The 21,057-nt window shown below is 39.3% G+C and overlaps 1 protein-coding gene across 3 annotated transcripts in view; it reads right to left on the bottom strand.

Moving 5' to 3' along the window:
• PRKN (parkin RBR E3 ubiquitin protein ligase) overlaps positions 1 to 21,057 on the bottom strand; it is a 1,272,474-nt gene that overhangs the window by 1,017,495 nt on the left and 233,922 nt on the right. For all 3 annotated transcript variants that reach the window (XM_047769780.1, XM_047769781.1, XM_047769779.1), the window contains exon 2: positions 20,821 to 20,984. In XM_047769780.1, the coding sequence (XP_047625736.1) occupies positions 20,821 to 20,984 (164 nt within the window). The remainder of the gene's footprint in view (positions 1 to 20,820; positions 20,985 to 21,057) is intronic.

Genomic DNA, 21,057 nt, shown 5'->3' with positions numbered 1-21,057 from the left:
CTAAATTATTTGCTTCACTCTCCTATTCACATGCCTTAAAAGTAGCAAAATGTAGTTTTTTGATAAATTCAATTAAACCTGCTGCCAGACAGTAATATTTTTGGTGTGTAGTTTGTGGGCAGTATATCAATCAATTTCTCCAAAATTTTGGTTTCTAGACTTTTCCTCTAGGTAGATAAAAAGTTTCCTTACTATATTTACAAACGTACTTACCTTTTTATCCCTGGAATTATTCATAACAATTTGCCTACTTACTCAAGCCAGGGCGAGGATATACTTTACATTTCTGCAAAACATCTCAGGGACACTTTCTACTTCCAAAAAGGCAACTTGAGTAAAAATGTACTGTCTGCAGACTCTGTGTATAGAACATTGAAAAGCTTTAAAATACACTTAAATGAATCACCTTAATAATCAATGAAAAATTACTTTTTAAATGGTTGGGAGTCCGTTTCAAAATATATGGTCCAGTTTTAGGAGCTAAACACAAAGAAGTCCTCCAAGTTAAGCAGCTGCTTGAAATATATAGATCTTCTGCTCTACTTGCCTAACAGCTGGAAGAAATTACAGTCCAGAGAGACATGGGTGTAATTTGAATTAAACAGATGCGAGCTGTGAAGAAAATCAAACATCTCAGAGTAATAGATGCAAACAATATTATTGAAACTCCAAGGAATTTTTTGTTTTTTCATAATGATGTTGCCATTCATATGATACAAACTACCTGTAGTGGCAAAAAGTAGTGATTCTTTCCCCTTTTCCACTTTTTAAAAGTCCAAAAGAAAACTGCAAACTTCTAAATCAAAACCACGATACTGTCATCTCTGTGCCTTCCCATTTGCCAACATTTTTTTTTTTGTATGTGTGTCTTTTTAGGGCCACACTGGCAGCATATGGAAATTCCCAGGCTATGGGTCAAATCAGAGCTGCAGCTGCCAGCCTATGCCACAGCCGTAGCAACACCAGATCTGTGACCTACACCACAGCTCATGGCAATGCTGGATCCTTAACCCAATGAGCAAGGCCAGGGATTGAACCCACATCCCCATGCACACAAGATGCATTTGTTACCGATGCCCCACCATGGGAACTCCCTCCAACACTTTTTTCATAGAATATATTGATGTGGCTGTGGCACCGTCCCTACTCCTGTCAGCTGCCTTGTGTCCTCTGACAGACCCATGTTGTCACACAACTCCTAAAACCAATCACATCGTCACATGCTGGGGGGCAGGGAGCATGGAGGAGAAGAGCGGTGACAAGTGACAAAAGGGTGACTTAAATATCCTTTTTCCAATTCAAAATGTTTGGTCCATTTTAATGAGCATGAGCCTGCACTTAAAGACCCAAGTTGCTCAAGAGGTAGGGCCAGATGGTGCCCTTTGGAATAAAAGCATCTCAAATGTGGAACCCCCGTGCGCCCTGATGGTAACAGCATTTCCACCAGATTATGCCCTTTACTTTTATGGCTTTTGGTTTCCTATGAAAGTGCGTACAGATTTTCCATTTAGAAACCGAGAGTTAGGATTCACACACTAGGTAATCCAAGTCCAAGGAGGAAAGTGCCAGACAAATTCTTATACAGCATCAACTTAATAGTAGACTTTGCTGTGCTCTGTGAACTCCTGCTATTGACAGGGAAGAAAACAAACATAAATATCAACAGGCATCTGGAAAAGTCTGGAAGCTCCTCAAAGAGCAAACCCATTACCCTACGAGCCAGGAATTCTACTCCAGGGTATATTCCTGAGAGAAAGGGAAATATATGTCCATACAAAACTGGTACACAAATATTCAAAACATTCAAAACCGCTAAAATCAATAATGATGACGGCTAAAATTGAGACTTACTATGTACTAGGAACTTAGAAAACATTTAATACATATGTTTCAGTCTGTATAAAAATACAGTGAGGTTGTACAAATAAACAAAGGTACAGCAGTAATGTGTTGATTATTCTCATTTTACAGAAGAGGGAACTGAGGCACAGAAAGCTTAAGCAAATTCTTCAGCTGCAAGTGACAGTCAGGAGTTTGAACGTGGCAGTCAGGCCCCAGAGTCCAGCGCTTAACTCCAGAACCCCACAGCGAAAGGATATTTCCCACAATTTCAAAATGTGTGATGATGGATCATCTTTCGGGCGAAGCTATGGGTGACATTAATTTTCTTTTCTTTTTTTTTTTTTGGCATTTTCAAATGTCTTACATAAACAGCTATGATCTCTAAGAAACAGAGAAAGAAAAAGAAAAAAGAAAGAGACAGAGACAGAGGGAGAGGCAGATGATGATGGAGAGGGCTCTACATTGAACGCCATCTCCAATGGAAGTATTTGCATCTACTCTCAAATGAACTTTAATTGAGGAGTGTGTCCAACCGTACGTTATTCGCCTGCACTGTCAAACACAGAGTCCTCAGTTTATATTTCTGTTCTATTCTCTACCCTCAGCAACAGACTCATATAAGCAAAACGCCTCCTGGATGTCTCCCCTTAAAATTTATTTGAAACCCTGAACTCCTCAAAGAAAATTTATTTGAAACTCTTACCCCTAAAACATCACTCTTTTTCCATTACTCTTCCCCGTCTCCGGTGGCATCAACAGCTAACATGTGCTCAGTCCAAGATGGGTGCGTCATATTTAAGTCTCTGAACTAGGTAGTTCATCAGCAAGTGCTACTAAAATATACTCTAAAATATCACAAATCTGCACACTCCCCTCCGTTCCAGCTTCTACCACTCTTGTCGAGCCCTGTTATCTCTCCCCAGAATAACTGCATTAACCTCCTAATCAATCTCCTTCTTGCTTCCATCAAGTTCCAGGCTCATTTCCCTTCTTTATGGCCTTCGAATACGCTCAGCTAGTCCCCAGTCCAGGTCCTCTGCACTAGCTGTTCCCGCTCCCTGGAATGTTTTCCTATAGACGGTCCATATCACCATCCAAGAGGAGTCCTCTCCGAAATCTGCCGCAACTAGACGGCAGCATCACTAGTTCTGGGTCCATTTTCCTTTGCTCTAAGCATTTATCATGACCTGAAAGTTACCAGAGTTATTGTTAAACAGTTACGATCGCGTGTGCATGCATGTGGCACAGCACTGCCCACAGGAGCATAACCAAGTCGGGGCTTGTCTTCACATGTAACAAGAAGTCTTGACAAAAGTGTTCAGCGCTGGTTCAGGGGCTCCGTGGCCCATCAGGCACCCAGGTCCCTTGTATCTTTCTGCTCTGTCCTTTCTAACATATATATGCCTTTCACCTTCATGATGTTCTGACAAAAAGCTTTAAAAATTTCTTATTGTTCATGGAACTAGGCTCCATCAGAACATGGACCTTGTCTGACTTGCCCACCACTGGAAGAATGACACGTCACACCTTAACAGCTCAAACCAATATTTGTTTAATTATCATAAAACAGTGAAATAGGAATTCTGGGATCATTCCTTCACCCTCGTAGTCGTGCGCAATAGCCAGCCCTCCAATGTAACTGCTCTGATAGATTCTGCCTTGAGGTTCTCTGAACTCCCTGCCCCCCACATTCGTCTTTACCGTCACTGCCTGAGGTCAGGGCTTAGCACTGATCACACTACAGTGGTCTCCAAGTGGCCTGGTCACCTTCTCCTTGTCTCTCCCTGTGCCATCTCACGCCCTCCACACAAACTGATCATATAACTTCCTGAAACCTATCTGTGTCTTCTCATCATCTGCTCCAAACAGAAAGCTCCCAACAGGCTGGGGCGTAGGTCCTGTTTACCACTGTTCTCCCAGGCTATGAACCTGGAGCAAGTGTATGGAGTAGATACTCAGGAAATTCTCCTTAAGAGAATCAAAGAGCACATCGAAATTCCCAAAAGTTGGAGTTCCTCTTGTGGTGGGAAATGAACCTGACTAGTATCCATGAAGATGTGGTTCGATCCCTGGCTCTGCTCAGTGGGTTAAGGATCTGGCGTTGCCGTGTAGGTCGCAGACGCACCTCAGATCTGGCATTGCTGAGGCTGTGGCATAGGCCGGCAGCTGCAGCTCCGACTCAACCCCTAGCCTGGGAACTTCCATAAGCTGCACCTGCAACTTTAAAAAAAAAAAAAAAATCCCCAAATGTCATGTGCGAGGCACCTCAGCCTTTGGCCCAGTCCATCTGCTCGCCATGGTGCCCTCTGCAATCTTCCTTGGGTTCAGCCATAGCAGATGACTGAATTTCTAAATGGTCAGAACTTAGTGTGATTTCATATTTTATCACTTCTGCATAAAATGGCTAAGTCCCCTGTGTATCCATCTCTTTAAGTCTCAGTTTCTGTCTCACCTCAGCTTAGACACTATTCTTGGCTAAGCAGGCAGAGCAGTGGCCCCACCCTTGGGGCAGCACTCTAATGACTGATGATTTTGACAATGACAATGATACAACTGCTACCCCGTCAACTGCCTCTAGGGAGTTTGCCCTGAACCAGGCACTCTCACAGGTCCACCTAACAGCCCTCTCAGGTCGGAATACTGGTTTTCTCGTTCAAGGGAAGGAAAGTAAGGCACAGAAAGGTTAATTAATGAGGTAGAGTTCACAAAGCTAATGAAGAGCAGAACCTGCCTCTGTAATCCATGCACTACAAATTGTACACATATTCGTCCAGCCAGCATGTAAGGATGTTGGGACGAGGGCCCATGTCTTACAGCACACAATGTGGTCTCAAGAAAAGGATGTTAAGTGAATGTTTTTAAAATATCAGTTGTACAAACATAGAATGGCTAAATACAGACAGGCTAAAACCCAGACCTTGTGAAGAAAAGCTAGAGGTTTAAATGGACTATGCCACTACATAAGCCATATCATTGACCCCAAAATAAAATATTGGGCCACACTAATAGGAACATCATACGAAGGAGCATGTAGTTGTTTCACCAGGGTCAGGCCAGTTCCAGGGTCTAGTGTTCTCTTCATTCTTAAAAATGGCCAAATGGAGTTTGTATAAAGATGTAAGTAAAATACATAGATGCTAAGACAGGAGAAGAAGGGTTTAAGGGGATATTCATTATCTTCAAACGTTTGAAAAAGCTTTAGAACAAAGGTTTCTTATGATTTAAAAGGGCTGAATAGAGAGTTCCCGTCATGGCACAGTGGAAATAAATCTGACTAGTATTCACAAGGACGTGGGTCTGATCCCTGGCCTCTCTGAGTGGGTCAGCAACCTGCCATTGCCACGAGCTGTGGTGTAGGTCACAGACACGGCTTGGATCCCGTGCTGCTGGGCTGTGGCGTAGGCCGGCGGCTGTAGTTCTGATTCAACCTCTAGCCTGGGAACTTCCATATGTCTCGGGTGCAGCCCTAAAGAGCAAAAAAATTTTTTAAAAAATTAAAAAAAAAATAAAAGGGCAGAATAAGTCCAAAGATGGAAGTACAAAGAAACAAGATAAAGAATTCATGTGTTATGCTGAACCCGCCCAGACCCATTTCTAAGGAGGGATTGCAAGTGTCTTTGTCCAACTCTGCATTCAGCGTTACCACGTCATAACCTTGGAAAAGACCAGAGTGGGAGCATTTATACCACAGAACCTCCATAGCTGCAGTCAGGCCTTTTCATTATAAAGAGTCTGCCAGCAGTCTGTTGTATTTAACCCAGCTGGAGTTGCTGAGAGAATGCAGGAGGTTGCTTTGTGGGGGACGGACGGTGGTTCGAAGGGCTGTAGAGGGTGAGAGGTGGGACTTGTAAGCAGAACATATATAACATGAATGCAGAAATAAATTTAATGAGAGGCCAGAAGGTAAAATGTAACTAATCTTCAGTCCTTTGTGTTACTTATTTTCTAGTATCTATAAAAACACTGGATAAAACAGTCGTTCAAAGATATGGTCTGATGCTTAAAGTTCTCCCATCAATCTCTTACATCAAAAAATACATAACATTTAATAATCTAATATGTTTGAATAGGAGATGCTCCATCACAACATTCTTCTACATGAGGCAAGAACGGAAAATACTAAATAAAAAGCAAACCTTAAAAGATGCCAAAACATTGATTGTATTTTCAAATGCATCATACAAAATCCATGTCTTCTAGTCAAATCAAGCCTTACAAGTATTTTATAAATTAAGAAAAGTAATATCCCTTGATATTTGTCTTCTATAGGTTCAAATTATTTTTGTAATTTTTTTAGGGCCACACCTGTGGCATATGCAAGTTCCCATGCTAGGGGTCACTCAGATCTGCACCTGAGACCTAAGCCACAGCCACAGCAACACCAGATCTGAGCTGCATCTATGACCTATGTCACAGCTCACGGAAACGCCAGATCATCAACCCACTGAGCAAGGTCAGGGATGGAACCCACATCCTCAACATAGGCGACTACGCTGGGTTTTTAACCCGCTGAGCCACAGTGGGAACTCCTTTATAAACTTTCAAGGATCTTTTTTTTTTTTTTTTTTGCATCTACCAACCCCAAACTCTCCTTCCATCCCACTCCCTCTCCCTCCCCCTTGGCAACCACAAGTCTGTTCTCTATGTCTATGAGTCTGTTTGTGCTTTATAGATAGGTTAATTTGCGCCATATTTTAGATTCCACATATAAGTGATATTATATTGATCATAGGAAGAAATTGTATTTTATAATAATTTAGTCTTTTAGGAGCTCATATACCCATTTATAGGAAAATGTAAACAATTATTTTAAAAATTGTTTACAATCAGCAAGCAAGATTAAATAACTGATATATGATTAATACATATTTTAAAACAATGCTATGGAGTTGAAAGTAAAAAACAGAGATGAACTCAACAATTATATATACTATATAATATCATCAATATATGAAGATTGACCTATAAAAAAACCCACTTGTTTTTTCTTTTTAAAGCACTCGAAAGAGATATAAGAATATATTAATTTACTTTAGCTTTAAATGGACTATAAAATGATAGGTTATGTAAATTTAGTATTTCTATTCTGCTTATAAGTTATAAAGCCAACAAATGAATAATTTAAGTAAGTCAAATAATGTATTTTCAGTGTCTCCCGATCCCCTCTCCCTCTGTTTTACATTCCAGCGGCTCACAAACTCTTAGGAACAATCTCAAATTATCAAGTGCCCCTGCTAAACATATTTTGAACAGTAAGAACACTTGTAAAACTGTTCCCACAATAAAATGATTCAGATATATCCAGCACATTAAAGAAAAAGGTAAATTTCATTAGAATAAGACATGCTCTTTACCAAAAATAACAATTTATCATTAAGACAAATAAATGGAGTTCCCATGAATGAGACATATGATGCCATTCCGAGGTTAGCCTGGGTGTAGAATAGGAATTTGGAATGGGGTAAATTTGTTCCTTTTTGGATTATTTTAAAACAAAATAAATTTCAGGATGCATCTATTGCATATCAGGAAAGTATTTTCTTTTTCGTGTATTATTCATCAAAGTAAATTAATAATGGTTTAAAATGTGCTAATATGTCTGTCCTCTGTAGGCATAATTTCATTCAATACTCGAAAAATAATCCTATTAAAGTACAGGCACTTGGAGTTCCCTTGTGGCAGAGCAGGTTAAGGATCTGTCATTTTCTCTTCAGTGGCTTGGATCACTACTGTGGTGCAGGTTTGATTCCTGGCTGGGGGACTTCCACATGCTGTGGGTGGCCAAAAAACAAACAAACAAACAAACAAACAAAAAAACTGCAGACGCTATTACTATTTCCATTTTGTAGATGAGAAAAATACAGACTAGAAAATTTAAAAGGCTTGCCCATCCCAGAAAGTTTGACCCTAGAGTGATTCATAGCCACTTCATTATAACCACGCATCAGAAAGCCGAGTAGAATTCTAACTAAAGGATTTCACCTGGAATATGACATTCTTGAAGTTTTAACTCCTCCGTTATATATGGTAAAGAGGTGTATGTTTGGAGATGACATCATAAAACTCCTCTGGAGTAGAAAATACATATAAAGGAGATTTGGGCTTCTATGAAAATAGCATATGCATCTTAACTTTGCTCAAAATGAGACGAACTGACTGAGGGGAAAACAGGTAAACCGAGAAAGCAGGTGCATCTCCTTTTACAGGCCCCGGAGTTCTCAGTGTCCTAGTTTTAAGGAACACTAGAAATATCTCAGATAAGCTTTTGTTTTTATTTTCTCTCCTTTCAGAGCTATGTTTGATGAATTATGCATAAATGGAATGCAAACACACAGATTCAACTCACTTTGAAACACTTAAAGATATAAAAATGGACAGAAACTATCCTTGGCCAAACCTCTATTGAGCTTTCAAAAGCCCACAATTTGAAATAAAGTTTGTGATGTAGTCCAAAACATGAACATCCAGTGAGTTCTCACATTCCTCACTTATCCCTCTAATGTCAGAATAGTTCACCCGTTAAGACGCAGAGCTCTGTGCCAGAATTAGTCTGCATGTGCACCTCCGAACGCAAACAGACCAGGCCCAGCGACAGGACAGAAAACATTTAACGGCAAAATAAAATCCAATGACAGAATAAAAACCTCAGCGAAACGTAGTTTACACAGATACACTCACGAAATTTATATCTTTCTTCCCAAGAACTGCATTGCCTAAATGAATGTGTGCTTGTCTGTGTGAAGATCCATAAGCACAAAAGGCTAAAACAAGTAATTTTTATAAATCTGCAAGTAATTGAGACTGCAGCCCTCTGCTGACACTAAGTTTATAAATCATGAGTTCGCATCACAAATCAGGACTACGTGAGGTTTTTGCTTCCATTAAATGAGTCTGTACATCCTCGGTTTAACGCATGGCCAAACAACGCTCTTACACGCCCTTCACTGCCTTAGCAAGGTGAGTGTGGCAACGTTCACTTATCCAATGTCAATGTAATTTAACTTCTGCTACTAAGTGGTTTGAATTGTATTTTTATCAATACTAAACCTAAGAGTCGAAGGAAAAAAGTGAAACTCTCCCTGTCCTATTTAACTTTGTTTTCTGTCTTATAAGCATCATTGAAGTTACAACTAAAATTTTTTACACATTTAACTGCATCTCCCATTTAATTCATATCTAAAAAATGAGTAAATATTTCTCAATGTTAATGTATTCATTAATTTAAGCTATGACTCAAGCCCACTACAAAAGAAAATGAAGAGTACATACTCCCATATTGACCAGTAATAAGTGAGTTTGGTACATAAACTTTAAAGTGTTCTTTCACATAAAACTTTGTTGTTCTATGACAATAATCTCAGGCTTGTTGTAATTATTTGGTTAAGAAAGAAGAAGGAAAAGGCAGAATTTGGGTGAGCAATCTTTTGGTATGGAAGCTTTAGGGTGAATGGTATAGATAAATTCTTGAGTCTTAAATTACTCTGTAAAGGATGAAGACTATGTTAAATAAAATCTTAAACAAAACCAGGTCAGTGGGATGATGGAATTTGAGTTCGATAACAGAGAAACCAGAACAGAATGTTTGAAACGAGGACTTCAGTGAATTGTAATAAAATTTCACAGTGTGTAATCACTCCTCTTTCATTTGTCAGGTTTCCGACGAGACAGGCTTTGCCGTTTATGCTCTTAATAAAATGCGTCCTCGGTTGAGGTCTGCGGGATTGGTTTGCGCCGGCATTGCACTCCCCCGCAGATTTCCTGCCTTGCAATTTGAGCACAATAAGGGCAATGGGATCGTCTGTGAGACACGAGCCTGTTAAACACATCCACAGCCTGTATATCCTCAGCCTCTTATAAGCTAAAGGAATCTCAGGTTTTTTTTCTCCAGGTCTGCGTTTATCCACAGCAATCCTCAAAGATGTTTCATAAGTCCACAGGGGCACACAAATGTCAAGACTTCCTTTCAGTGGAAAAATAACATTTCCGAGGGTTCTGAATTATGCAAAGAGGTAGGTAATTCAGAGATTCTTTCTGACACATAAACAGCCAGACAGAAAGAGATAAAAAATAAGGGTCTTCCAGAATTGAGCACTTGACCCGTACAGATTATCATCCTTTGATTCTAGACTCTGACACGTCACAGTACTTACCAGCTACTACAATAATACACTAGCTCTTTGCAGGAACTTGAGAGGATTTCTACATTTTATCTAAATGAATGAGGCCAGCAGTCAGTTCCATTAGCAAGTCAACTCTTTGGGGAAAAATCCTTGCATTATTCCTGAAGTGTTTGAGGGTCTCATCTAGACAATTGTACTCTTAACATAAAATGAAATCATTTTATGGTTGTTTTCAGTATAAAGGTATCTAACCTAGCTTCCATTTATCTTAAAATCTGAGAAAAAAAAGCATTTTAAGAAAAATATATTGGACCTTTATGCTGTTATTTTGCAGAATTTTTCTTTTATCTACAAATAAAAATCCTGGCGGAACTACATTCTATGTCCTAATCTAGCCTCTTGCTTTCAAGAGAGAAAGTAAAAAGAACTTACATAAATTTAGTTATAAATAAAATCATTTCATCCCTATCTTCCTTCTATTACATAAACGTATAAATATTGGTCACCAGTAAAAAGGTGACCAATATTTAAGTAAATATTTTCTCTAACCATGACAACCAATATGGTTACATGAAGTGTGCATTTATTGCCTAAAACAACAGTGTGTGAATCTCAAATCAATTTGAAAGACATGTACAACTAGGGTAAATAATTGTTATGAACTGCTTTTTTTTTTTTTTTTTAATTTTAAATATTTTGGGACTTCCCACTGCAGTGCAATGGGATCAGCAGCATCTCTGGAGCACTGGGATGCAGGTTGGATACCCAGGCTGGCACAGCAGGTCAAGGATCCAGTGTTGCAAAAACTGTGGTCTAGCTTACAACTGCGACGTGTATCTGATCCCTGGCCCAGAAATAGCATGTACCATGGGGCAGCCAAAAAAGAGAAAAAATAAAAAAGGTAAAGGCTTTAGATATAAATACTAGTCGTATCCATTTCAGACCTATAAGGTGCTAAAGAGTCTAAGATTTAAAGCAAGATACCTTAAGACGACTTCTATATGTTTTATTAGCCTGTTGACACTTGGCCTGAATTAGCTTTTGTCTCTGAACATCCGTTAAATTATTTTCTAATTTCTTGTGTTGAAAATCACCAATTAATAACCACTGTTCCTTTAGAATATATGCAAATAGATAGTTTCCATTCCTTTGTGAAAGAGGATAGAACTCAAGTTTTCCTGTGTGTTTTTTTTAAGTAAACTTTATATTAAGATATGTTAAGTCACATTGTTGTTGTTATCAGAAATATAACAGAGATATCCCAAAGCTCTTTTCCCAGTTTCCCACAGGACAACACTTATGAGAATACAGTGTATTATCCCAAACATACTATGGGCACTGGCGTAGCCAAGATACCAAACATCCTTCACCACCAGGGTCCCACTTGTTGCCCTCTTCTCCTGCTTCTACACACTCCTTAACCCCTAGTTACCACTCGTCTCCCCTTCATTTCTCAAATTTTATCATCTCAAAAATGTTACATTAATGGAATCATTTGGAATTTGATCTTTTGGTATTGGCTTTTTTTTTTTTTTCCATTCAGCGTAACTCTCTTGAGACTCATTCAAAATGTATGTATCAATAGATGTTTGCTTGTTTTTATTGTTGAGTATGGTATGGATGGACCAGAGTTTCTGCAATCATTCACCTGTTGAAGGACATCAGGATTGTTTCAAGATTTTGGCTAATATGAATTAAGCTGCTATAAACATTCGTGCATTATTTTTGTGTGACCATAAGTCTTCATTACTCTAGGATAAATAACTGAGTTATAATTACCGAGTCATATGGTATATGCAAGTGTATTTTTTTTAGAAAATATCATTCTCTCCTCCTGAGTGGCTGTACACTCTGTTTTATATTACCACTAACAATATATCTGAGAGCCAATTTCTCCACATCCTCACCAGCATTTAGTGTTTGCATTATTTTATATTTTAGTTTTTTACCTATCTTAGTTGCTTATACATTTGTAACTTGCCACAATCTACTGGGGTTGTCATTTTACAGGCTCAAGTAAAGTATAGAAATCTCTTGCCTTTATGTCCATTTACCTCTCTGTTTATATTTGTCTTAATATACACACATTTAGACCTGCAGGACTATATCACACATTGTTATAATTTTTTCTACAGCCTTCAAACATAATTTAGAACACCAGAAAGAAGGAAAGTAAATTGTATTTAACCAGATGTTTGCCTAGTGTGTTTTTCCTTTTTTCCTTCCAAAGTTCCTTCTTTAGTCATTTCTTTTTTTTTTTTTTTTCCTGCACTTACACTATGTGGAAGTTCCTGAGCCAGGGATTGAACCTATGCCACAGCAATGATCCAAGCCACCAGAGTGACAACACCAGATCCTTAACCTGATGAGCCACACAGGAACTCCCTATCATTTTCTTTTGTATTAAAGAAACTCCCTCCATCATTCATTCTTCTAGGGTAGTTTTGCTGGTGACAATTTTTATTTGAATTTTTTCATCTGAAAATATATTGGCTTCTCCTTCATTCCTGAAAGATATTTTCGCTGGGTATAGGTTTCTGAATCAACATTTTTCCCCCAGCACTTGAAAAATATTGTGCCACTTCTTTCTCACATTCATAGTTGCTCATGAGACATCCACTGTCATTCAAACTGTTTTTCCATTAAGAGTAAATGGTTCATTTTTTCTAGGAACTTTCAAGACTTTCTCCTTGTATTTAGTTTTCAGACATTTAATTATCATGTGTGGATTTCTTTGAATATATCCAATTTTGAATTCTTTCAGCTTCATGAATCTGTAAGTTTACGTCTCCTTTAAAATTTGGCAAGTTTTCAGCCATTATTTCTTTAAGCACTTTTTTAGACCTGCCTTCTTTTATCCTCTCCTTCCAGGACTCTAATGGCACACATTTTAAATGTAGTTTTATAGACCCATAGGTTTCTGAGGCTTTTTTTTTTCCAGATCATCAATTTCTATTGTTTTATCTTCCAGTTCACTGATGTCCTCCTTTGTTCTGGCCATTCTGCTGTTGAGCCTATCCAGTGGCTTTTTATTTGTTAATGTATTTTTCACTTCTACAATTTCTTTTTTTTTTTTTGTCTTTTCGCCATTTCTTGGGCCGCTCCCGCGGCATATGGAGGTTCCCAGGCTAGGGGTTGAATCGGAGCTGTAGCCCTGGCCTACGCCAGAGCCACAGCAATGCAGGATCCGAGCCACGTCTGCAACCTACACCACAGCTCACGGCAACGCTGGATCGTTAACCCACTGAGCAAGGGCAGGGACTGAACCCGCAACCTCATGGTTCCTAGTCAGATTTGTCAACCACTGCGCCACGACGGGAACTCCTCACTTCTACAATTTCTATTTGATTCTTCTTTATATCTTCTATTTCTTTTCTCAGACTATTTTTTTCATTTATTTCAAGCATTTTTTTTTAACGGTTCATTGAGGACTTCCCATGTGACTTGCAGCATAACTGTTCATTGACACATTTTATCATGGCTGCTTAAAATATCTGTCAGATAATTCCAACATATCTGTCGTCTTAGTATTAAGATGTCGATAGTGGTCTTTCCATTCAGTTTGATAGCTTCCTGATTCTTGTTGGGTTTCCTTTGATATCTGTCCATTTTCTCATTATGCTATGAGACCCTTACTTTTAGGTAAACCTTCTATTTTAGCTGGCTTTTTAATGACCCTGCTCCAGCTGGGAAAGGGGGTCAGCACCACATTACTGCCAGTGGCACTAGAAATCCAAGTTCTGTACTTGATATCTATTGACACCTGACATGAAGCAGAGACTCCTCATTATTTCTGTGATGGGGTGATGTTCTAGCCCCACATACAGTCTCCACTGGCACTGTGGAGGAGTGTGGCTCTGTTACTGCTTGAAAATGGTGGAAGTCCTGATTCTCCACTAGAACTCATCTGTTACCGCCCTGAAGGGATAAGGAGGAGGACTTCACTGTCATCACATAAAGGTAGAAGTCTTCTCTGATAGCACCCCAACAGGTGTGTGAGGCACATCTTTACAGTCTCACAAGGGAGGTCACACAGGCTCTCCACTTGGTCATCCTTATTGTTGGTGGGGGCTACAGTGGGGCCACTGGTTTTCTGTGGTGTTTAGCTAGAAAAATGCAGTTATTGGCTAAGAGTTTTCTGTAGTTTCTGTAGTTCCAAAGATTCTGTAGTTTCTGTCCCTGATCCTTGGAATAAAGAGCAAACTTTTGTTGGGACTTTTTTTTTCTTTTTTCTTTCTACACATGTTGGTATTTCCAAGTACTAGTTTCATTAGCAGCTTCAAGTCTTAGATATATTTGGTTAAAAAAAAAAATCCAAGGAATTTAAGCTTGCATTGTTCCTTGGGTCCTGAGGTCCTAGCTAGTTTGCATTTTTCCTTACACCTTTTGGAATCTTCACATGTTTGTTTTATATGAAATGCCCAACATAAAAGTCTGTCTATTTCATCTTCCCAGAAACAAAACCTATGCCAAACCACCCTTGTTTGTCATCTGTATGTTTTCCAATTTTTTCTTTACTTTTTAAAAAATATTAAAATCTTGCTGATAACAAATAAAACATAATAATGTATAAAGAAATCAATTATACTAAAAAGTGCTTATCAAACTGGCCTATGGACATATCCTCCAGGAACTTATAATTCCATGAAACTGATTAAAATGTTGTCATGTCAGTTAGATTATAATCTTAAACATGTATTTTACCATTTGGAAAGATAAAACTACTGCTTACTATAAAAATTTTCATAATAATATTATGCTATTATTAAACTATCCAAAAGTGCTTGGGGAAAGCATCAAAAAACCAATTTCTCTCTAAAAGAAATTGAGACTCTTAAGTGTTAGAAATAGTGTTTAGTTCCTCAGGTAACCATTAGTTTCTATCTTCTCAGCATACTGTCCTGAATGATTATTAATAGAGCCATCTTTCATCCCTTTTCTTTTTGGCCACACCCTTGGCATGTGGAAGTTCCAAGGCCAAGGATCTAACCCTCACCACATTAGCAACCTGAGCCACTCCACTGAATGCCAGATCCTTAACCTATTGCATCACAAGGGAACTCTTTTCTTTTCTCTTTTTTTCTTTTCTTTTCTTTTTCTTTCTTTCTCCCTCTCTCTCTCTTTCCCAATTTGTATGGCAAGTTATAATGGTCACATTATCTATGACCACTATGAAAAACAAATAAAGATAATGAAAACAGGTGGGAAAATTCCAACAAGTGTATACACCACCATTGCCATTCCACCTTCTCTTCAGCACACCAAGGATTTTATTTAGCATTTGCTAGTGGAAACATTAAGTAGTTCATGTGCATGGGTCATTTTCTTTTTCTCAGCAGCGACTTCTCTTACATGTTTTGTGCTTATACTGTAAAGTATAGCATCTATAAAGGTAACTAAATAATGGCCCTAAATGGTGGTAAACGTGTATTCTAAGATTGTATAGGAATATCAAAGAATTCTAATATTCTGTCAATTTCACAACATAATAAAACAACCAGCAAATTTGCAGTTGAATGTGTAACTGCCTAGTCTTTTCTATAGAACTCTTAAATGAAAACAATTTACCAGCTTATTATGGATACTAGTCAGATTTGTTTTTCCTGAGCCATGATGGGAACTCCAACAGGTAAATATTCTTACGGAATTTCCAAAACTTGAATTTGTTAGTCACTATACACAGTTTACTTTGTCAATTAAAGCTGGTTTTCACTATTCACAAATTTTGAAATATATTTAGTGTGTATCACTAAATACATAACCAATTAAATAATCTGGCTTTTTAGGGTCATTTATTTTTCTTTAATATTTACAACCTAGGCTATTAAAGTCCTAATGTCTCTGGTCCTCCAAACTCAGATCTTGTCATGTAATAAAGCTTAGAAAAATAAGTGTAATAAATGCATATCCTTTAATATTTATTGCAAAAAAGACCTATTTCATGAAATGTGTATACACATTTTAAACATCACAAAATTGAATATTTTATTATTATTATTATTATTATTATTATTTTGTCTTTTTAGGACTACCCCCACGGCATATAGAGGTTCCCAGGCTAGGAGATGAATTGGAGCTGGAGCTGCCAGCCTATGCCACAGCCACAGAAATGCCAGATCTGAGCCACATCTGTGACTTACACCACAGCTCACGGCAATGCCAGATCCTTAACCCACCGAGCAAGGCCAGGGATCGAACCTGCGTCCTCAGGGATGCTACTCAGATTCATTTCTGCTGAGCACAACAGGAACTCTGAAAATTGAATACTTTAAAAGGAATTTTTGACCATCCATCTGGATGAATTCTTTTATAAAGAAAATTGCTATGTAAAACAGTCATATTTTATTTTCTCCTTTAAGTATATAATACATTATTACAAAGAGAATAAAATAGAATAGGCTTCCTTCTAACATTAATAAAATGTAATGAGGTTTCTCAAATCCTGGCTGCGGTAGTTAATTTTATGTGTCGACTTGACTGGGCCATGGACCGGACCGCCTAGACGTTTGGCCAAATATTAGTCTGGGTGTGTCTGTGAGCGTTTGTTCAGATGAGATTAACACTGGAATCCGTGACTGAGTGAATCCGATGGCTATCCCCAGCATGGGTGGGTCCCAACCAGTCAGTTTAAGACCTGAACCAAAAGGCTGATCTTCCTACAAGTCAAAGGGAATTCCTCCTGCGCAAGAGCCATCTATCTGGCTGGGACACTGATTTTTGTTTGTTTTTGTTTTGTTTACTTTTTGAGACTTTAATTTATTTATCTATTTATTTCTGTAGCCTTTGGAAACATCAGCTGTTTCTGGGTCTTGAGCCAACCAGCGTTCAGACTGGAACTACACCATCGCCTCTCTGGTTTTCAGGTCTTCAGACTGAGACCAACACTAAACCTGATGACTGCAGCCTCCATCCCTGGGGGGCCTAATCTCATCACTACCTATCTATCTACCTATCTGCCTATCTACCCATCTATTCATTACATATAAATAATACTGGTTCTGTTTCTTTGGCAGACCCTAATACACTGACTAGTAAACCTATATGGATCTTAACATATTATTAAATATTAAATAATACAGGCCATGTGAATACAGTGAATTCTGCTCCAACAAAATCTTATGTGATTCTCAAGTCCCTGTAATTTGAAGTTATTCTAATTAAAAAGGTCAACAATTCTGATATATACAGCTACATTACACCTTTATTTTCCTTGTATAAATCTGAATAATAAATTAAAAATTAGGTAGGGATTCTTGATACGCAGTGTGTTAGAACTGGAGGGTAGGAGCAAGAATGACTCATGACTTGAATGGGCTCGAATATTCTATTGCAAGAGCTGACAAGAGTCTTTACAAAGAAAAATAATCAATTCACTGTGAAGGATATGCCGAAGACTTCTAGGTGCAGGGAAAACAAAAACAAGCACAGAAACACTGCGTATGAAGTAGGAGGAAAGAACTCTTTCCAATTTGCTTCAAATATAGTGTGTGGCAGATATCCACTTTATAAACATATATTTTAAAAGCAATTATATCATGACGAGTGTTTGCTGAATGGTACAGCCATAGGTGTCTATTTTTTCTTAATATTAGAGGAATTTTAAGTCTTTTTAAGCTTGCTAAATTCAAATTCTACTATGGTTAAGTAAAAGCTGTATGTGTAAAGGTCAAAAATGTATTTACAAACTCCACAGAGCTTTTTAGTTTAACTGTGTAAATATTACCTACGCATACATTTTACTGTCCCAATAAAATATGCATCCTATTACCATCGCCTTAACTGTTTAAATTATTGCAGATATACTCATCCTGATTCCCGACGGAAAGTTGTCCTGTGCCATTTAAGGTGATCGCTTAGACCCTGAAGTAACCGCCTACTAAGAATGAAGACAGGATGCTGATCAACACTCACATTTCTGTAGAGTTACCTCCATGCCACTCTCCGTTTGAAGGGTTTTACATAAATTACCGCAGTCCTCATAAACCCCAGTGAGGTAGGTATTATTTTTATTCCCATTTTACAAATAAGCAAACTGAAACAGAGAGGCTGTATTCTCTCAGTTTAGAGGACACATTTAGAGAAATTGTTTCACCTTAATTTGTAATACTAAAAACCAGATACTCCTGAAATGCTTACAAATAAACACTCTTATTAGACAGTAATATCCAGACACCTAGAAATGAAGATTATACAGCAACATGGAAAATGCCTGGGATATAAGGTTAAGCGGAGGAAATTCAGATTAGAACTATAGAACTGATCAGAACTCTATCAAAGTCTGCCATGCACACAGTCAAAGGCTAGGAAGTGTACAACGTGGCGTAGTAGGACCTGCTGTTCCTCCAAGAACTCCCTTCTGTCTCTCCATCCCTTGCTAACCGGCTGAGCCCTGCCCATTACACAGTCCCAGGACTCAGGCTGAATGCCTGCACTCTGGCTTCCTCCAACCACAGCCTTGACCTGGTGTCCTGAAGGTCCCTAAGTCATCAGCACTGTCACCAAGAGCAAAGGCTCTTTTCTTCCTCATCCCCCTCCATCTTTCCACAGCACACACTCTTCTTTACCAGTGCTTTCCTTTTCCAAACTATCTTAAGAAATGTCATGTGGATGAATGACGCCCCTTTACCGGCTCCTCCCCTACTAGATAAGGAACTGCTTGTGCCTCTCCTCTGCCCCGGGAAACTAAATCTGTTTCAGTAACTACAATACTTATCTCAGCCAGCTCTGAGCTCCACACCTATGTTCAACTGCCTGCCAGCATCTCCCACCGGTGTTAACTCTTGTCACGTATAAAACTCCTCATCCTGCCCACAATCACACTGGATCTCCAGGTTCCCATTTCTCTCCAGGGAACCCAGTTTTACTCTGGCTTCCCATGCATGAAACCTCAATGCCACACCAATCAAAGCACTATAAAATAGAGCTCCCAGCCCCCTTCTCACCCCATCTACAGCATCTCCTCTGGGCTCTACAAGAATAGGAACCTATGCTTGTTCCCAAGCACACTCCACGCTCATTCTCCATGTCCAGAATCCTACTCGAGTTTCAGTTCATCCATGAAGTCTTTCTTGGCGACTTTCTCCACCTTTCAAACTTTGTAATGCTTGTATTTCAGTTTCCATATGGCAGAGTCAACATTTTTGACATCCTCACGTTATAGCTATTAGGTTGAGCCACATGAAATTGCTGATAGTTTTAACCTATAGCGTATGGCTTAACCTAACATGTCTTTCTGATTTTAGAGGCCTTAAGGAAACAGCGATCTCTCCATCTTGCCTTTCTTTGGGATTCCCTGAGAAGCACAGAGCACTGGAAGTGTTAGTCAAAATAAAGAATCTTTATCTATCTATATATTTCTATATCTATCTATCTATCTCTGTAAAAAAAGCTTATTGTCTATAGCAATTAGTCTAATCTATCAGCTCTAATGGTAGATGTAAGACACTTTAGAACCTAAAACTTCAAAACTTCTGGTAACATAAAATGTTTTGGTTCAAGGAGATGTTTCAAAATAATTTATGAAGGAAACATTCTTGGATTTAGGGGTTGGCAGGTACAGTAAAAAGCTTTTTAGTTGACTGAAATAAAAAAAAAAATCAAAACACTTTTTAGCATAGGCACTTCCCTTATAAAAACAAATTGCCTAAAAGCAAAGCACAGCAGTTTGTGCAAAGTGAGCACGTGCCTCCTGCCTTCACTGGAGAGGCAGAAGGAGGGAGCGATTTGCATTTCTATAGCTTCTTTTGTACACCCCAATTCCAAAGCATTTCACAAAGCAGTAAACCTCAGCACCAAGAAGAGACAGTGATAGGACGTCAATAAAGTGGGGACTGTGCCTAGAGACACAGCCGCGGCCCCCACACAGCTGCAAACACAAGTGCAATTAATCTCTGCTGGTTAAGCAAGGGGGGAAACGCATCAGTCGGTTCTCCAGCATCACCCAAACCACCCACAGGAAGCAACTGGTCTCACGCCTTGTCAGAGAATGACTTCAGTCCATACGGAATTCTATTTGCTGGCTTCAATAACAAGTGACAGGACTCAGGGGGAGGAGGTGATGGCCTGGCTCCTCCATCCCCTACCCAGCTCTCCCCTTTTCCTACAGACATCACTGCTGTGAATGAAACACTCAGATGAAAAGGATATAACCGAGCCTTTAACAGAATGGTGGGGTGCCCTGAAAGCGGCAGAGCCAGGAGAGAAAACACACACCGCTCCCTCTTTAATGATTCAGCGGCCCAGTGGAGGGAAAATGTTATTGAAGCTTGGAGAAATTAAACACGGAAGTGGACTTCTGCGGTGCATTGGTCTCCTTCGGCACTGGGATTCTGATGGGGCAGGGGTGCTCAAGGCTTGTGATGAGCCCTGAGCCGAGCCCTTCCCTCCCCTCGAGAGCCACAGCAGCAGACCTAGGACCATCCTCCAGGGGTCACACTTGGGTTACGGATTCCTCACAGCACAGTGGCCGAGCAGCCTGATTTGGAACAATTTATTTGCATCTTTTTTCATTAAGATTCAAATGGAATAAGTAAGGTAGAAATTGAACAGACACAGAAATTGTGCCTTGCTGCTCTTGTAGTCAGTAAACATTTATGCACTGAGCCCAGTTTGTGTGCTCGCTTTCTCTCTCTCTCTCTCTCTCACACTCAGAGGTGTTCTTCCAACCCTTCCTGCTTGCTGTTTTAATGCATAATTAAGAAGGTCAGAATTAATGAAGCGGTGTGGAGTAAAGTTCAAGGAATCCCCAGGCACTATTTATTCTATTACATCTCGGGCATGAATGTCAGCTTGGCAGCAGAAGCAGCATAAGCAATGGAGCTGGATGCAACCCAGGAACCATCCACCCAGGGAGACTCACCTGCACTGTCAAGTCATTCCTAAGCTCCTTCCCTGCGAAAATCACACGCAACTGGTCAGCTGGAACCCCCTGTCGCTTAGCAACCACCTCCTTGAGCTGGAAGATGCTGGTGTCAGAATCGACCTCCACTGGGAAACCATGGCTGGAGTTGAACCTGACAAACACTGACCAAGAAAATGGGAAGGGAGGGGAAAAAAAAGTGAGCATTACTCGAAACCTTTAAATGGCAATGGCAAC

Source organism: Phacochoerus africanus, chromosome 2 (assembly GCF_016906955.1).
Source record: "Phacochoerus africanus isolate WHEZ1 chromosome 2, ROS_Pafr_v1, whole genome shotgun sequence".
NCBI lineage: Eukaryota > Metazoa > Chordata > Mammalia > Artiodactyla > Suidae > Phacochoerus > Phacochoerus africanus.
Note: the sequence above shows the minus strand (reverse complement) of the source record. Positions and strands in the feature narration are given on the sequence as shown.